The 16,871-nt window shown below is 49.1% G+C and overlaps 1 protein-coding gene across 1 annotated transcript in view; it reads left to right on the top strand.

Moving 5' to 3' along the window:
- The window catches only part of CPS1 (carbamoyl-phosphate synthase 1), a 199,818-nt gene that overhangs the window by 81,743 nt on the left and 101,204 nt on the right, over positions 1 to 16,871 (top strand). Inside the window, 7 exon segments of the mRNA XM_077324194.1 lie at positions 772 to 861; positions 1,571 to 1,591; positions 2,063 to 2,169; positions 3,379 to 3,520; positions 5,998 to 6,075; positions 12,304 to 12,402; positions 14,245 to 14,340. Coding sequence (XP_077180309.1) covers positions 772 to 861; positions 1,571 to 1,591; positions 2,063 to 2,169; positions 3,379 to 3,520; positions 5,998 to 6,075; positions 12,304 to 12,402; positions 14,245 to 14,340 — 633 coding nt within the window.

Raw genomic sequence — 16,871 nt, 5'->3', positions numbered from 1 at the left:
GGAGAAGGAGCGGGGAATCAAACCCGGCTCCCCAGATTAGGAGTCAGCGTTCCTAACCACTACGCCAAGCTGTCTCTGGTCTGGCAATTCTGTGCATCATGAGTCTAAGCCAGGCTTCTGCTATGTCAGGCCCAGACAGTTATGAATGACCAATTGGCATCATCATCACTATGATTAGCAATCCATGATATAGGAGTACCTGTATATACCTAGGGGGCATTATGGTCCTTTTTCAAAAGCAATCCAAGTATGCCGAAAATGATTACACTTTGATAATTGACTGATTTGATGCTTCCTGCTTTTTATCCAAATCTGGGCATCTCCATCACTGTTGTATAAATGTGTTTGTTTTTCTTTTTCCAAACATATTTGTTAAACATCAGGGGAATGGCCATGGTTCAGTGGGAGAGACTCTGCTTTCCATGAGGAAGGTCCCAGGTTCAATCCCTGGCATCTCCAGTTAGGAGGACTAGGTAGCAGATGATGTGAAAGATCTCTACCTGAGACCCCGGAGAGCTTCTGCCAGTCTGAGTAGATAAGACTAATTGTGGTAGACCAATTCCAATGGGTCGCCGTGTTGGTCTGAAGTAGGACAATAAAATCCGAGTCCAGGAGCACGTTTAAGACCAACAAAGATTGGTTCAAGGCGTGAGCTTTTGAGTGTTTTTTGTTGGTCTTAAAGGTGCTACTGGACTCTGATTTTAGCATGGTGGACCAAGGATCTGATTCATCATGAGGCAGCGTGACGTCTCCATGTGTTCTTTTCAACAGGACGTCAAAGTGTACGGCAGAGGAAATCCCATCAAAGTCATTGCTGTGGACTGTGGATTAAAGCACAATGTGATTCGTTTGCTCGTCAAGGTAGATCTTCAATGGCTTTCTCATCTTCAACGAATGAGTGGCTTCTAGAGGTGTGCTTGTTGCTGATGCTGTGGCTTGCCTCCAGGATGAATGCGGAATGGATCAGTTAGTAGGGACAGGCACTTTGGTTTGGATAAGCCGAAAAGTACCTGAATCAATATTGGGTCCATCTAGTCTGGCATTTCGTCTCACACAGTGGCCAGCCAGTTCCTCTGGAAGGTCAACAATAGGCTGCAGAGGCTGAGGTCTTCATTATAACACCAAAAGAGCCCTGCTGGATCAGACCACTGTGGGTATCTGGTCCAGTGTCCCGTCTCACAGAGTGGCCAGCCAAAGGTCCAAAAGCAGTCAGACCTTTAAATCTAAGACACCTTTAGAATGCACAAGATAGAGAAACTGATCACATGCACTTTCCCTAATTACTGTTGCTCTTTGTGAGAAAAAAGCTGTTCCAGGAGACATTGCTTCCTGTCCCTTAATTTTTGAAGAAGAGAAGCTGTCAATATGGTTCGGGAATGAATTTTTACAAATAAGGGAGTATCTGCTGTCCCCTTTGCATGCTGTGATCCATCTAGCTAGAACCCACCTCGGAGTCACTGCTGATCGCAGGTCACTTTCTTTCATCCAGGTTCATAGAATCATAGAATTGGAAGGGGACATACAGGCCATCTAGTCCAACCCCCTGCTCAACGCAGGATCAGCCCAAAGCATCCTAAAGCATCCAAGAAAAGTGTGTATCCAACCTTTGCTTGAAGACTGCCAGTGAGGGGGAGCTCACCACCTCCTTAGGCAGCCTATTCCACTGCTGAACTACTCTGACTGTGAAAATTTTTTTCCTGATATCTAGCCTATATCGTTGTACTTGTAGTTTAAACCCATAACTGCGTGTCCTCTCCTCTGCAGCCAAGAGAAATAGCATCCTGCCCTCCTCCAAGTGACAACCTTTCAAATACATAAAGAGGGCTATCATGTCCCCTCTCAACCTCCTTTTCTCCAGGCTGAACATTCCCAAGTCCCTCAACCTATCTTCATAGGGCTTGGTCCCTTGGCCCCAGATCATCCTCGTCGCTCTCCTCCGTACCCTTTCAATTTTATCTACGTCCTTCTTGAAGTGAGGCCTCCAGAACTGCACACAGTACTCCAGGTGTGGTCTGACCAGTGCCGTATACAATGGGACTATGACATCTTGTGATTTTGAGAGGTTCTCGAGAGTGACTGTCAAGAGCCTCTCTTCGGCATCAGTCTGGGGAATCTCATCACTGGCCTAACTGCTGGCGCTTCCTCGTACAAAATGCCCATGGCTAACAGGTATGGTGACACTGCTGTGTGTGCATCTCCACATAGGAGACAGCAGCCACAAGAACCAAGGAGAGGGCTTGTTTCATAGAATAGAATCATAGAATAATAGAGTTGGAAGGGACCTCCTGGGTCATCTAGTCCAACCCCCTGCACTATGCAGGACACTCACAACCCTATCGTTCATCCACCGATAGGCTTGTTCTAGAATCTATCAAATCCCTTTGAAAGCCTGTGGTCAGTACTGCTGGCAGCGACTTCCATTTTTTGATCACTCTCTACATCAACTCGTATTTCCTTCCTTTTGTTGTCCTGACCCTACTGCCCATCGGCTCCCTTGGATGTCCTCAAGTTCTAGTATTTTGGGAGACTGTTCAGTAGTAGAGCCTCTGCTTGGCATGCAGATGGTCCCTGGTCCTATCTCCAGTCGAAAGGACCAGGCAGTAGGCATTGTGAAAGACCTCTGCCTGAGACCCTGGAGAGCTACTGCCAGTCTGAGGAGGCAATGCTGAGTCTTCTGGAGGTCGATATTCTGATTCAGTCCTGGAAATGTGGGGTTGGAGCCTAAGGATGGCAGGGTTTGGGGAGGGGAGCAACCTCAGTGGGGCGTAATGCCACAGAGTCCACCCTCCGAAGCTGCCGGGAGATGTGACCTCTGAAGTCTGGAGACTCATGATGCTCGAAGATCTCCTGTCCTTGCACAGTGCAATATGTTACTTCTGCATGTACTGGAGCATTACTTAAATGTGGTCTTTTCTCTTGCTTTTCATGCCCCCTCCCCTTGTTCTCTCCAACCCGGCTGCTTCTCTGTGTTCTTAACCTGCTCGTCTCCCTCTTTAGAGCAGTGGTCCCCAACCCTCGGTCCGGAGACCGGTCCCGGTCCGTAGATCAGTTGGTACCGAGCCGCGGCTCCTCCTCGTCTTCCTTCCCAGCTGCTGCTTTGGGGGCTGCCCTGCCACTCTGCTGCCAGCTCCCCTTTGGTGCTCTCCAGCGGCCGCCGTGGCTGGGGTTCCCCCTCGGCGTGGCACTGCACAGCTGCTGCTGGCAGCACCCCGCAGTGGGCAGCAGGAATTCAGGGGCGCTGGTGGGAAAGCAAGTGGAGCAGGGGCTCAGCCACTGGTGACATCCCTCAGCAAAAGACTACCACTCCCCGGGCCTCAGTAAAATTGTGAAGCGTTGACCGGTCCCCGGTGATAAAAAGGTTGGGGACCACTGCTCTAGAGGACAGAACCAACCAGCTGTGAACATGATAAACGGACAAGCTTTCATTGTGGCTCAGAATAACAGCTATGCGATTGACAGCCAGTCCCTCCCTCCTGGCTGGAAGCCTCTCTTTGTGAATGCCAATGATCAAACAAACGAGGTGAGCCTCCCTCTCGCTGGGATGGGATGAGGCAGGCCACCTGTGAAGCCAACCAAGTTTTATATATTCATGTGCAGGCAAACTTCTTCAGGGATTTGTCGGGCTTGAAGGTGTCCCTGGATTGGAACTTTGTTCTGCTGCTTCAGACCACCACGGTCATCCACCTGCATCTCCCTACTTTGAACTTGCAAGACTGCTCACCTTTGCCTACCAACACCCTGCAGTGTTTTCCTGATATTCCCAACAAATAAGCAACCGCCAGACTCTTGAACAAAGTTTGAATCGAGTGGCAACTTTAAGACCAACCAAGTTTTATTTCAAGTATGAGCTTTTGTGTACCTGAGCCTTCGGGGAGGGCAGTATATAAATGTGAAAAATAAATAAATAGAGGTGCCTACCTGGGAAAACTTCTACTCAGAATAAAACTCAGGTGGTCTTCAAGGGGTCTGCCTGGACTCACACTTTGTCCTGTTGCTTCAGACCACCCCAGCGACGCACCCGGGACTGCCAATCTCTTGTGAGTGTCTTAGTCGTTCTTGGATAGATTCAAATGAGTAGCCGTGTTGGTCTGAAGTAGCACAATAAAATCAGAGTCCAGTAGCACCTTTAAGACCAACAAAGATTTATTCGAGGCGTGAGCTTTCGAGTGCAAGCACTCGAAAGCTCACGCCTTGAATAAATCTTTGTTGGTCTTAAAGGTGCTATTGGACTCTGATTTAGTTGTTCTTGACATTTTCCACAGGACACAAAACCTTCTGCAGTCCCTCTTCTAAGAATAAGGTTCCTGCTCTTCTCATTCGTAGTCGGGCACATTTCTGAAGCTGTTTGCATACGTCTCGATATTTTTTCATGCTTACTCAGCAACTGATATCTTTTGGCGCAGTCACTAAGCTGAATGCCCTGTTATCTCTTTTATATAGTTCTAATGATTTTTTGTCTGATAATTGCTGATAATTCCGCACCCGCCATCTGATTGACATCACCCAAACCCACCATCAGCTGCTCCATATGTTGTCTTGATTCTTACAAGAATGCACGGCCAGGAGGGAAAAAAAATGGTCGGATCAACATTTTCTTTGATTGCTCCATTTATACTCCCAGTAGGGGCGGTTTTAGACATGCCAATCCAGTCATTCTCAGATTAATTTGGAGTTCATTTTGGTGTTCTTCCTGCCTCACACAGGGCATTTGTTCCAGCATCAATGCTGTTGGGAAGGTTTGTTTCTTTCTTCTTGGCCTGCTTCCCCAGCACAAAATGGGACAGCCAATCAGATCTCCAGTTGCCAATCAGAAGCCCTGCTGGCCACAAAGCCCCCCCCCCAGCCATGCACACTTGGTGTGCCCCAGGAAAGGCATTGTCAGGTGCTTTGGCACCATGGATGCCACCATGGGGGCAGGGGAAGGCTCCTAGATTGGCTGCTGCCCATTAATGCAAAGGCTCCTAGAATCACAGAACCATAGAGTTGGAAGGGGCCAAACAGGCCCTCAAGACAGGATCAACCTCAAACATTCCTGAGTATTTGGCCCAATGGACCATTTGTTTGGCCTGTCCCAAGACAGCTTTTTGAATGGTATTAGAAATGCACTTGGGCGCCTGCACTGCGTTTAAGATACTTGGTTTCCAGAGGCAGAGACAACTTCCTTTGGAGAAAATGGTTTTTGGGCTGCTGTTTCTCTCTCCAGGCCCTCCCCTCCCCAGGCTCCCCCCTCCCCCCAAATCTCTAGGACTTTCCCAAGGGAAGTTGGCAACCCTCGGTCCAACTGAGTTCGGCTAGTGTTCAATTGCACAAGGAAAAGGAGAGACCATTCAAAACTGTTAATCTGCTCTCCATGGGTATGGGGAAGGGGGGGGGTGCCTCAAAATCAGAGTGGTCGAAACACTCAGGAGATTGGGTCAATAGAGCATAGTTTTGTTCAGTCCCAGACGTTTGACACTGAGTTCAGTAGATAAATCTCCCAAGAGGAACATTACAAAAATGAGGTCAACTTATATTTATTCAAGTGGATCCAGTTCCCATTCAAGTTGCAAGCTAAAGGGGAGAAGCCGAATCGAAAGAGAGCCAGAGTGGTGTGATCTGGGGTGGTGAAGAGAGGTGGATTCTGTTCTGTTTGGGACAAGCGGAGAGCTGCACTTTTACTCATGCCGATTTTTCAAGTATTGAAGGTTATATCCACTCCAGGATATCGCGGGGGAAAGGTAGGGTCACTCTGGATCCATCCTGTTTGTCGCAGAGGGAAAATTTAAATTGCCCAAAATCAAAATGGAAATCGCATTCAGTGTAGACGGCGGGGACTGAATCAACGTGGGATCGGAATAAAAGCTCCGTGCAGATTCAGCCCTGGAATATGATGAGTTTCAACTCTGTGCCCAAATCCTACTCTTTCCATAACATTTATTGCTTGCGAGGTTTCCCAGGTTGATTGTCCTCAACTCTCCAAGACGGGAAACTAATAAGCAGATCTTTCCTGCCCTTCAGGGAATTATGCATGAGACCAAGCCTGTTTTCACTGCACAGTTCTCCCCGGAAGCTAGCCCTGGGCTGACAGACACACAGGTACAGTGAAGAGGCTGGCCCAGGAGGAGCTGAAGAAATGCTTGTGGAAGAGTAAGAGCAGCAAACTCTTTGGACCTCACGTCTTCCTCAAGTGATTACAGAGCGGCGGACTCTGATCCGGAGAACCTCATTTGAATCCCCATTCCTCCTTCGTATCCAGCCAGCTGTGTGACCTTGGGCTAGTAACAGTTCTCTTAGGGCTGTTTATGCAGAGCGGTTCTTACATAGCTCTCTCAGCCCCACTTACCTCACAGGGTGTCTGTCGTGGGGAGAGGAAGGGAAAGGTGTTTGTGAGCCACTTTAGGATTCCTTCAGGTAGTGAAAAGCAGGATAGCAAAAAACAAAAACAAAAAAGAGCTTCTTCTCCCAGTCTTTTCTTGTTCAGCATCAGAGTTTTGGTATGAGGCAGAAGGGAAGTGCATAAAATGGAAAAGGTCTTTGTAGAGGTGACGGTGGACCCTAGCCTCAACCAAATGTCTGCCAGAAGCCCTTACAAGCCCTCTGAAACGTCAGGAGCTCCATGAGGGCTTGCACCTCAGACAGCAACTCATCCCACCAGGCTGGAGCCAGGGCTGAAAAGGCCCTGGATCTGATTGAGCCCAAGCACACCTCTCTGGGGCCGGGAATGACCAGCAGGTTGGAGATAGCTGAACGGGGAGCTCTCTGGGGGATGTATTCAGAGAGGTGGTCCCTCAGGTATGCAGGTCCCAGACTGTGTGAGGCCTTAAAAGGCTTTGTTATTATTTATTTATTGAACTTATATCCCACTGCTTTCTAAAGACTTCCGGTGGCTTACAAACATAAAAACCTCATAAAACCCCCCTCTATAAAACCTCATTTTGCCCTGAGGCTGTATAACCTCCTACAAGCCACAAGATTGGCGGCCAAATTTCCCTAGTCCCCCAAGCAGACCGCTCTAGAGGTGGGGGTATAGATGGAATAGCAAGCCAATCTAGAGGAACAGCACCTTAAACCTGATCCAGGACTCAGTCTGCAATCACTGCAGGTCTGGGTTTATGCAGGGGCATTATGATACGGGCTGATTTGGCAGAGGACTTAATAGTAGAAACCAGCATAGATATGGGGTGGCAGGGTTGGTCTCTTTATGATTGACTCCATTTGCCACAACCAAACGTTGTTCTCAGTCCACTGAGGGCAGTTGGCTTAGATGTTCAAAATGGCACTCCTAGCCAGTAAAGGGACTCAGCTACACCTTAAAGAGCCCAAGTAGGCCAGCCAAGGTGACTCTGGTCTTCTTTCCAGCAGAGTTCAGTTGGATGCTAGTCCAAACCAGTAGGGCATCCAGACAACCAGATCCACCAGGACTAGAACCATAAAACCATAATGTTGAAAGGGACCTTCAGAGTCATCTTGTCCAGCCCCCTGCAGGAATGAAGAAAAGGGCCACAAGAAACAAAGACTGGCACATCCCTTCCTGCCCACCCACTCACCATTTGCCTAAGTTCATAAGATCAGCATTTCTGTCAGATGACTATCTAGCCTCTGCTTAAAAACTTCCAAAGAAGGAGAACACACCACCTCCTTCTGAGGAACTGTTCTGTCCGGAAGTTCTTCATCCACCAGGTGGTTCCCCAAATGATAGCTCCTCTCCAGACTGCAGAGATCAGCTCCCCCAGGAGAAAATGGCTGCTTTGGAGGGGGGACTCATCCCCCCCCGAGGCCCTTCCCTTGCCCAAACCCCACCCCCTAGACTTCTCCCCCCAACCCCCAAAGTTGGCAGGACTCCTGTTGTGATTTGCATGGTGTATAACATTTGGCATTCAATGGAAAGTTTCAGATTGCCATACATTTTTAAAAAACATGTTTTTGCATATGACTGAAGCAATCCAGCTGCATGTCTATAGACCGATCCACACGAACACTTCCGTGTCCTCAGATTTCGGAAATGCTTCCTCCCCTGCCTGTGACTTCGCACAATGGTCTCTACACCCAGGAGCGTTGTCGCTCTGGAACTGTGACTAAAGAGCACCCGGATGCCTGAAAAGGGAGCGATGAGGCAGAAAGAATACTTAAGGGGGGAAATTGCATTTTAATTGTTGGCGGTTGCTTTGGGGGGCTAATTAAATCCAGAAATGGAATTCACCCGATGGCAAGAAGCTTGAGTTGTGCCAAACTGAGCGAGGAAGTGAACAAACACCCCGCAGGTTCCCTTTCACAGACTTATAGCATCCGCTGCAAAAAGACTGAAAGCCAAATATTTATGTATGATTTGTAGGCAGGAATATCTCCGTGGGCCAAAATGGAGGTTCTACAGCAGGGTGAAGTCTAGAAATCCTTGGTGGAGATCTTTAAAGCTGTGGATGTTGGAGAAGGAAGTTTGCAAGTGAGGAGTATCAGGCAAGGGAAAGTTGGCTTTACCTGCTCCCCTACCCACATCTGCACCCCTTCAACTCCATCCCCTTGGGGACTGAGCAGACAAGTCTCTGGATACCTGTAGAAGGTCCCCGGTTCAACTCCTGGCATCTCCAGTTAAAAGACATTGCTGTCGGAAGAAGAGCTGGTGGTTTTGTACCCCACTTCTTCCAATGGAAGGAGTCTCAAAGCGGCTTCCAATAAACTTCCCCTTCCTCTCCCCACAACAGACACCCTGTAAGGTGTCCGAGAGAGCTCTGAGAGAACTGTGATCAGCCCAAGGTCACCCAGCTGTCTGAATGTGGAGGAGGAGTGGGGAATCAAACCTGGATCTCCAGATTAAAGGTTGCTGCTTTTAGCCACTTCCCCAAGCCGGCTCTCAAGTAAGTGAAGGGAAAGAGCACTGCCTGAGACCACGGAGAGCTGCTGCAGTCTGAGTAGACCTTTGGTGGACTGACAGGTCAATATAGTGTCCATATGACTCCTTATCCCTTTTGAGGAGGGGCTGTGGCTCAATGGAAGAGCCTGTGCTTGGCATGCAGCAGGTCCCCGGTTCAATCCCTGGCAGCATCTCCAGTTCAAAGGGCCAGGCGGGGGGTGATCAGAAAGGCCTCTGCCTGAGACCCCGGAGAGCCAGTTGGAGGAGGCAGCACTGAGCAGGAGGGGCCATGTCCTTTGTGATGCAACCAAAAGACCTCTTGAGCCTCCAGCTGACGGAACGCCCTCTTGAAGCTGCCTTGTACTAAATCTGACCATTTGGTCCATCAAGGAAAGCTTTGTGCATGCACACTGGCAACAGCTCCCCGGGGCTGAGGTCCTTCCCATCCCTTTCTACCTGCTCCTTTTTAGCAGAGAGGCCAGGGATTGAACCTGGGACCTTCTGCAGGCCAAGCAGAGGCTGTACCCCTGAGCCACACTGGCTCTTCAGGATCACCGGCTGGGGTCTGTAATCTTCACTGCTATCCTATGATGTAGATGGGGACTTTTTATTCCACTCACTAAACTGGGAGAATTGGGCTTGGCGAAGGTGACTTTCTTGCTTCCTGGGTTCCTGGCTAGAACTCCTAGATACCTAGAAGTGGTTTCTATCCTTTACCCTTTTGGTTTTTGCTCTCGCTTTTATCATGGTTTTGACCCAGTTTGGTGGAAAGACAATCCGCAGTTAGGTTTTCTGGGGAAATGCCGACGTTCTGTCAACTGGAAGCATGCCAGGAAGACAGTTTGTATGAAAATGACACGGAAATGTTGGGCGGAACAGCTGTTCATTGATCTGTGCCTTTCATGTTAATTGGATCAGATTTTTTACGCAGGTATTTGGAGGGTTTGTGAAGAAATACAAAGAGAGAACCTCTTAATTAGGTTAATTATTCATTAGATACAAGAGGTTTGCCACCTAATTAGAGAGAGTTTTCAATGGCTTAAGAAGGCAAATTCCAGAGGGAGAATCGTAGAATCATAGAATCATAGAATAATAGAGTTGGAAGGGACCTCATGGGTCATCTAGTCCAACCCCCTGCTCTATGCAGGACAATCATAGAATCATCGAATTGGAAGGGGCCATGCAGGCCATCTAGTCCAACCCCCTGCTCAACGCAGGATCAGCCCTAAGCATCCTAAAGCACTCACATCCCAATCGCTCATCTACTGTAACCTGACACCCCTTTGGGTGTCAATGCCGTGCAGGCCAAACAACCAAGAGGCTTTTGACACCGCAGAAGCTAACAAAGGTCTTGCAGCCAACTCTTTGTGCGCTCAATAGTAGGGTGCCACACCCTCATAGGCAGGCATCAATTTAATCTCATCCAAGTGAGAATGTCTGTTGTGAGTCAAAGCATATCCAGATAGCAGTTTTATTGTAGGGAAGAAGCAACGTGTGTTTGTGTGGGTGAAGTGCCCTCAAGTAGCTTCCCACTTTTCACAGAATCATAGAATAACAGAGTTGGAAGGGACTTCCTTGGTCATCTAGTCCAACCTCCTGCACTATGCAGGACATTCACATCCCAATCACTCATCTACTGTCACCTGCCCACCCCCTTGAACCTTCACAGAATCAGCCTTTCCGTCAGATGGCTCTCCAGCCTCTGTTTAAAAATTTCCAAAGATGGAGAACCCACCACCTCCCGAGGAAGCCTGTTCCACTGAGAAACCGCTCTAACTGTCAGGAACTTCTTCCGGATGGTTAGATGGAATTTCTTTTGAATTAATTTCATCCCATTGGATCTGATTGGGGCAAGAGAGAACAACTCTGCTCCATCCTCTACATCAGGGGTAGTCAAACTGCGGCCCTCCAGATGTCCATGGACTACAATTCCCAGGAGCCCCTGCCAGCTCGCTGGGCTCCTGGGAATTGTAATCCATGGACATCTGGAGGTCTCCAGTTTGACTACCCCTGCTCTACATCCTCCATCCTTTTGCTGATCCTTTGAACAGTCTTCCTCAGATCCTGCAGAGTGTGGGTCGCAGCTTCCTTGACGGACTCCATCCCTCTTCCATTGCATCTTGGTGCGCTGCTTGGGAGTGGCAACTTCTAATCTGGAGAGCTGGGTTTGATTCTCTGCTCCTCCATGTGCAGCCAGCAGGGTGAACTTGGGCCAGTCACACTCCTGGTAGTTCTGTTCTCGCAGAGCAGTTCTGTCAGAGCTCTCTCAGCCCCTCCTACCTCATAGGGTGTCTGTTGTGGGGAGAGGAAGGGAAGGCGACTGGAAGCCGTGTCAAGAGTCTTTGGGTAGTGAAAAGCAGGGTATAAAAACCAATTCTTCAAAGTAGGAGCAGAGCATTGGCTGTTTAACAATAAATAGTTTTATTGAGAAGAGAAACAACTTTTGGAAAGAAGAGTGAAGCGAGATAATTCTAACTGTCTAACTGTTGGTCAGGAGGCAGTCAGGGAGGAAATGGGCTCACTGGTCTCCAGTTGAGCCAATCACAACATGGGAAGAGACTATTTGAAAACATTAGGAATTTCCTGAACTAAATATGATAACTATACATGTCCTCCAATGTCTCCTGCTGGTGATTTTGTAAGAGCTGTTCAATCAGGAATACTACAAATTTTCAGACTTCATAAAACAAAAAGATTGGCCATTCAAAAGACTGTTTCTGTGCCTTATTTTTCTGTGTCCATTGAGGTCTCTGACTGTGGACTTCTAGACCAGCTGTTTCCAGATCAGTGACCTCAGAATAGGCACCTTAATCTTGTTCCAAATCACCTACCCAGACACAAACGCGTGAAGCTACCTTCTGCTGACTCAGAACTCCCATCCGTCCAAGTCAGCCTTGTCTATTCAAACTGGCTGTGGCTCTCCAGGGTCTCAGGTGGAGGTCTTTCATATCACCTGCCACCTGTTCCTTTTAGCTGAAGGTGCCAGGGATTGACCCTGGGACCTTCTGCACCCAAAGAGATTTTCTCCAATGAAGTCTGCTCCTTGAGAGCAATCGGCTGATCTCTTACAGACACCATTTTGCTAGCGGAAAGCTACATCAAGTCCCAGACGGATTATGGCCAACACTCATGGCAAGAAAGGGTCAGAGGGGGTCTTCCCATCACCTGCCTCTATGCTGCAACCCTGGACTTCCTTGGGGTCTCCCATCCAAGTCCTAACCAGGGCTAACCCTGCTTAGCTTCCGAGATCTCACAAGGCTGAACTGGCCTGGGCTATCCTGGTCAGGACGGTCCTATTTTACAGCTTGGTCCTTGGAATTCCCATGGCTCAAAGGATAGCAGTGAAACACCCGTGATGAGAAAGAAGGATTTAACCCTTGTGGGGATCTTTTAAAACAAGAATCTGTAATATACTGATTTAGTCCCCTCTCTCTCTTTTTGTGTGTGCTGACATTCATTTTCTTTACTTTCCCTAGTTTTTATTTGATTCATTTCTCTCACTAATCAAGAAGGGGGAAAGCACGAGCACCGCTTCAGTGCTACCCAAGGCTGAAGCCGCCACTTCAAGAGCTGAGGTCAGTTTATTAATGTGCTTTTTGTGTAGCCATCAATCAGGCAGCGACTGAAGCCAGTGCAGAAAGAGAGGAGGCCAGAGGCAGTCTGCAGAACAAGTCCCAGGGATTTCACAAAACCAAACTCCCGGGTGCCTTTCAGTTTGGAATTTGGGGACAATAGTTAGTGGGGGTTTTCCCACCAAGGCTGGTCCCATGTGGTGCAGTAGCCTTCCAAAAGAAATGAGGTGACCTGTGTGTTGCAGAGGGGTTGGAAAACAAGCATCCTCAGAAGAGCCTGGGCCCCTGGAGAGGTCTGGTGGGTTGTCCTGAAAGACACTGCGGACACAGGGAAAGGTGCAAGGAGAAGAACGTAAGTAGGGCCCTGCAAGATCAGACCAGTCATCCATCCAGTCCAGCCTCCTGTCTCACACACTGGCCAACTAGTTCCTCTGGAGCAGGGGTAGTCAAACTGCGGCCCTCCAGATGTCCATGGACTACAATTCCCAGGAGCCCCCTGCCAGCATTCGCTGGCAGGGGGCTCCTGGGAATTGTAGTCCATGGACATCTGGAGGGCCGCAGTTTGACTACCCCTGCTCTGAAGGGTAAACAACGGGGCAGAGAGGCAAAGACTTCCCCTGATAAGAACATCAGAAGAGCCCTGGGGATCAGATCAATGGTCCATACAGACTAGTGTCCCGACTCACATAATGGCAAACTTATTTCTCTGGAGGGGCAAGAAGAGGGCAGAGAGTTCTTCAAAAGAACCTCAGTGGTCCATCTAGCCCAGTATGCTGTCACACACTGGCCAACTAGTTCCTCTGGAGGACAAAGAACAGGGCAGAGAGTCCAAGGCCTTACAATAAACAACTTGTAAAGGTAAAGGTATCCCCTGTGCAAGCACCGAGTCATGTCTGACCCTTGGGGTGACGCCCTCTAGCGTTTTCATGGCAGACTCAATACGGGGTGGTTTGCCAGTGCCTTCCCCAGTCATTACCGTTTACCCCCCAGCAGAAGCTGGGTACTCATTTCACTGACCTCGGAAGGATGGAAGGCTGAGTCAACCTTGAGCAACTTGTATTGCTTTGCTAAAGTTCCTTACAATAGAGGCCTCGTATTAATTGGCCTTTCTCCCTCAAGCAGGGTGCCACTGCCAGCACCTACCCCACGACCACATGCTACTCATACTGTCCTTTCAGTTTTGAGAAACATCCAGGAAATGAACCTTAATTAGGGCTGCCAACCTCCAGGTGGGGGCTGCAGGTTTCCTGAGATTACAGCTGATCTCCAGACTTCAGAGAGCATTTGTCTAGGAGAAAATGGCTGCCTTGGAGGGTAGATCCCACCATGTTATACCCCCTGAGCTCCCTCCCTCGGTTCCCTAAGCTCCACCCTTTACAAGCCCCACCCCCAAAATCTCCATCACCTATTATGCACATGTTGGATAATGCATTTTCAATGCACTTTAGAAGTAGATTATCCTGTTCCGCACAAGGAAATCCAGCTGCAAAAGCACATTGAAAGTGCATTATCCAACATGTGCAGAATGCCCATTCTGCACACGTTGGATAATGCACTTTCAATGTTCCTTTGCAGCTAGTTTTTCCTGTGTGGAACAGGTGTTCCCCAAGCAGGAGCTGGCAACTCCAGCCTTAGAGTGAAGGGTGTACAGGGAGGACATGATAAGGAGTTCTTCTCTTGTCGTGGCCTGTGGATGGGGAACATGCAGTTAGCCAGGAGAAAAGGAGGGCAAGAAGAGGCTGTTCTGGATGCCGGACAAAACCTGCAAGGAAGAACGGGTGTGGCAAGGGCCTCCCCAGTACCCTGACATTGCCTCTCCTGTACTGATCGACTGTTTACTTCCAGGTTTCCAAGGTTCTGATCTTGGGGTCCGGTGGGTTGTTGATTGGTCAAGCGGGGGAAGTTGACTATTCAGCATCCCAGGCTGTCAAGGCCATGAAGGTGAGCTGGTGGGAATAGACATTTCTGAATCTTCTGCTACTGTCCCTGTCCCTGGGACATAGTAGTGGGCACAACTGTTTATGCATTTATCTGACCACACCTACAAATTAAGTGATGGAAGAACTGGCTAAGAACGTCAGAAGAGGTATGCTTGGTCAGACCAGGAAGGGTCCAGTCCAGCCTCCTAGCTCACACACTGGCCAGGCAGTTCCTCTGGAAGGCCAACAACAGGGCAGACACCTTTTCTGCGCTTAAGACTTATCTTGTTTTAAATTCAGGTACCTTTGAATGGTGTGATTGTCATCTGTGTGTTCCACAGTAGGGCTTCCTGGCTACAGTTTCCTTATTCCTCCTAGACCTGAACACACCATATTTTTTCCTCAATGGCCTTTGAAATAGTCAACTTCTGGGCAGTTTTTTTGTCCACATGTGTTATACAATCTGAAGCAAGCTCAGAAGCATCCAGCTCTGCCATTTTTTGCCCTCCCTAACCCCTTGCTCTGCCATCTCCCCCCATCACTATGGTAATGTGACTAGATTTTAAAAATGGTAAAGCGGGACATGGGCAGGGGGGTGGAGGCACGGGCGGGCTTCGCTAGCGGGGCGTCCTCTGCTGCCCCCCCGGGTCCCGCATTACCATTTTAAAAATCTGGTCGCCTGGCACTTCTTGCGGAGCTCCTGCGGGGGGAGGGGTCTCCTGAGCAGAGGCAGAAGTCTCGCCCTGCCTCCCCACCCCCACCCGCCGGCGGAAGAGAAGGCAGGCGTCCCGGTAGTTGTGGCAGCAGTCCAATATGCGCAGGCAGTCTCCAGCTGGTGCTCACGCACACCAGGCTCCAGTCCGGGTAGCAGCGGCCCAATGGGCGCACCCACTTTCGGTGCCTGGCACAGCAAGGAGCCCCACGCAAGCAGTGCTGAGCAGTGGGGGTGCCCTGGCATCCTGGCAGCGGCGCCTCTCTCCCGCCACCGGGTCCCTGGCTGGGGGGCAGAAAGGAGCCCTGCTGCTCCGGACGATGAGCGGAGCCACTCTGCCGCACCTACGAGCTGTGCGGGAAGGGGTTGAGCGAGCCCTGCAGGACCTGCGGTGGATTGCAGGAAGAGCCAGCGGGCCGACCGCTTCAGGACCTCCTCCCTCCACCCTACTCAGCCCCACCAGCGACTCCCAAATTGGATGCCCCCCACTGTGGAGTCGGGGGAGGGGACAACCAGCGGGACAATTGGAGACCACGGGTGGGATGCGTGAGATTTGGGGGGAACCCGGGGGAAGTCCTGCCATTTGCGGGACAGGTGGTCACGTTACACTAAGGGGTTTCTCTGCCACTTTCCCCCATAGTTCTCTACCTCCATCAGCCACATAATTGCACAACCCCCCCACTTTTAACTTGATTCCTCTTGGTTGCATTACAACGCTACTACATAACAGCAAGCAGACAGGGTGTTCGTTATGAACTGGAGTCTGCTTACGTTTATCTGAAAACAACAACAAAATTGTACACTAATACCAGCTCACTTACACAAGTAATGCAAAATTATATGAATAGTCTTGTCTTTAGAATGCCAAGAAGAACTTTCAAAGGAGGGATCTTGTATTTTTTGAATGACAATTAGCCATAAATGGAAAGCCAACTTTAAAAATAATGCAAGCGAATGCCTGTCCTTTCTTAGCAATACCTGCCACAAGCCTTCTAGTAACCTTTCAAAAATGCTTGAATGAAGAGTCAAGAGACCAGGGGAAGGATGATGCTCTGGAATACATAACATCGCTGGAGAAAGGACAGCAAACAAGGAAAGGAGTCAACAATTCCACCCCCTCTGAAAATTAAAATGATACCTTTTTATATGCTTAGAGATACTGCTGTAATGCAATCACCATATGTTTTAAGACGTTCCGGGAGGGCAAGAGGGTGGGTTGGAGGGAAGATGGTGATGGACATAAGGTGGAAGGGGGGCATGCTCAAGCTAACCAAAATGGCGGCAGTGGTGGTAAATAAAATCCAAATACCAGGAATTCTCCACTGGAGGAATCTGCATTAGAACCCACCTTAAAATCACCTTGATTGCCCTCTTCAGTATTTTTTCTATCTTTGTGATGTCCTTCCTGAGATACAGTGACCAGAACTGTATACTGTACATTACTCACTGGCCAAGGGGACACCCACCGTTTTTATCCTGCCAGATTATCGGATGTCATCAGATTACGTTGTTAATAAATTTGTTCTTGTAAATCAGGGGTAGTCAATGTTCAAACTACCGCACCATTGCACTCATTTCTCATGCTAGCAAAGTTATGCGCAAAATTTTACAAGCTAGGCTCCAGCAATATGTGGACAGAGAACTTCCAGAAGTACAGGCAGGATTTCGAAGAGGCAGAGGAACTAGAGATCAAATTGCCAACATACGCTGGATCACGGAGAAAGCCAGGGAGTTCCAGAAGAACATCTACTTCTGCTTCATTGACTATGCTAAAGCCTTTGATTGTGTGGAGCACCACAAATTGTGGCAAGTTCTTAAAGAGATGGGAATACCAGAGCATC

Source organism: Paroedura picta, chromosome 2 (genome assembly GCF_049243985.1).
Source record: "Paroedura picta isolate Pp20150507F chromosome 2, Ppicta_v3.0, whole genome shotgun sequence".
Classification (NCBI taxonomy): Eukaryota; Metazoa; Chordata; class Lepidosauria; order Squamata; family Gekkonidae; genus Paroedura; species Paroedura picta.
Note: the sequence above shows the minus strand (reverse complement) of the source record. Positions and strands in the feature narration are given on the sequence as shown.